The 2144-nt window shown below is 32.6% G+C and overlaps 1 protein-coding gene across 1 annotated transcript; it reads right to left on the bottom strand.

The window, feature by feature from the left end:
* Positions 1-1339: 1339 nt before the first annotated feature.
* LOC108982886 lies at positions 1340-1732 on the bottom strand. Its single transcript, XM_018954356.1, has one exon. The coding sequence runs from the start codon at positions 1730-1732 to the stop codon at positions 1340-1342; it is 393 nt and encodes a 130-aa protein (XP_018809901.1).
* Between the last annotated feature and the right edge of the window lie 412 nt (positions 1733-2144).

The following is a 2144-nucleotide window of genomic DNA, read 5'->3' on the forward strand; positions in this document are numbered from 1 at the left end:
ATTTAATAAAATTATTGTAACTAAAATGAGTTATTTGTGGAGAAATGTTACGTGAGTTGTGATTTGTTTGTAATAAATATTTAAAATAATGTAGAAGATAAATTTGATTTTAATAATAAATTTATATTTTTTACATGTTCTTTTTCAATATAACATGTTAGATTAGATTATATTAATTATCATAATATTAAAAGAATGATAGTTTTAAAGATTAGTCTAATGATCTGAGCCCCCGCAAAAAGTGATAGACCGTCATCATGGTGTATTTTTTCTTTCTTCTCCGAGCTTATCCAGGCCGATGTTGAACTAATCAAATTAAAATGTTCTAAAAAGGCTGTACCGAATTTTTTTTATTACAACTTAGGTAATAAAAAAAATTAAAAAGATAATAAAAAGGAGATGTAAACTATATTTTATAATTTTATAAAATAATTTTATTATCATAATTGTAAACTGGTCGTTAAATTGCATCCGCGCTTAGAAAGTAAATAAACAAATAAATAAAAGAAAAGGCAAAAGATAAAATAAAGACAAAGTCACAAGTACGTACTATTCCCAAGGATGATCTTGACCCTCCTCTCCTCTGATCTGGACCAGTTCAGGTCTAGAAGATTCTCTCTATTATTTTTATTTTCATATAAAATGTCAAAAATCATTAATAAACGTACGCGTTCTGGCATTCTGCATCTGAGTTCTATTTTGTTTTTATAATTATTTTAATTTATTTAATATGATCTTATCTATCAAATTAATTTACATATAAAATAAACTAAACCATTAAATTTTTTAAAATTTTAAAATAAAAATAATATTAAAAAAATATATTCTAATAATATTTTATTTAATTTATAATTTTAATTAATTTCAAATTATTTCATTTCTTCTGCAAAAATAACGAGATATGAATCGATCACATAAACAAATACACATCGCCAATTTTTTTTTTTTAATTGACTGCTGGAAAATATATGGACCGAGAAAAGAGTAAATCGTTATGATCACAGTATCGACGTACCATGCATCGTGAGAATTTTGGTTTTATAAATCCAATTTAGACGCAAGGGATTGAACCCAAAGCAGCAAATAAATGTCACAAGAAAGGTAGCTTGGTTAATTAAAGACTAAATTATTACATAAAAAAAAAAATCAGAATTAATCAAACTAATTCAACGCTGGCCTCTGTTAATGCCCACTACGTAGATCGAACTCCATCGAATATGTACAGAAATAATGATACATTCCAATCTCTCTCTCTCTCTCTCTCTCTCTCTCGCTCTCTCTCCAGATACACAGAAATACTCATGATTCCAATCTTGTTCATGATGAACTTAGTGAATCATTAATTGACCTCTGGAATACTTTGCAGCGCCGGCCTCCACGACCGATGATCATGCTCCGCCTCATCGTATATATGATCCGCAGCATCCATCAACTGAGCCAAGACCTGTTTTGCAGACAAACCTCGCACGTCCACTCTCCCCACCAACTCCTCCAGCTCCTTCTTTGTGATCTTGACCCTCACCTCTCGTGTAGCAGCCCCCGTAGTAGTACCGGTAGAAGTCGGAGAATTAGACAAAGCAAAATCTCCATTTTCACCAAGAAGCCTCAGCCTTTCCACGTTGTAATTAGTGTTTTGATGATCAGCTTCTTCGTCGATCTTCGACGTGAGAGAGCCCCAGTCATCACCAGCCCATACCATCGACCTCGATTCACGTCTACAGCAGTTTCCCATTTTCTGTTTCTTATATTTATATATATATATATGTAGATATATAATCTGGGTTTTTTCTCTGGGAAAAGAGAGATCTGAAAGCTGGAGAGGTTCGGGCTATTTATAGGTGTTTGATGGAAACTTGGGTACTGTTCATGGCGGTTAAGTAGGTTCCAAGAAACTACGTTTAGAGAGACGAAAGGGGCCAGGGCATGCAGGTCGGTTGAGATTTATATACATCTCTATTTCTCTTTCGTGGCAATCTAACGGCGTGGTTGGTTGACCAAATGATGATACCCTGTTCCGTGTACATATCTCAGATTAAAATCTAATCCTCACCTAAAAATTAAGGAAATTATATGTAATGGAGATCTAAATAATATAATTTTTGAAGTGTGAAACGGATCAAAAAGGGCATCTAGCTATTCGAACA

The sequence above is a fragment of the Juglans regia genome, chromosome 3, assembly GCF_001411555.2.
Source record: "Juglans regia cultivar Chandler chromosome 3, Walnut 2.0, whole genome shotgun sequence".
NCBI lineage: Eukaryota > Viridiplantae > Streptophyta > Magnoliopsida > Fagales > Juglandaceae > Juglans > Juglans regia.

What these genes read in the sequence shown, in the direction of transcription:
- LOC108982886 (XM_018954356.1), bottom strand. Translation starts at nt 1,732, where the DNA reads ATGGGAAACTGCTGTAGACGTGAATCGAGGTCGATGGTATGGGCTGGT.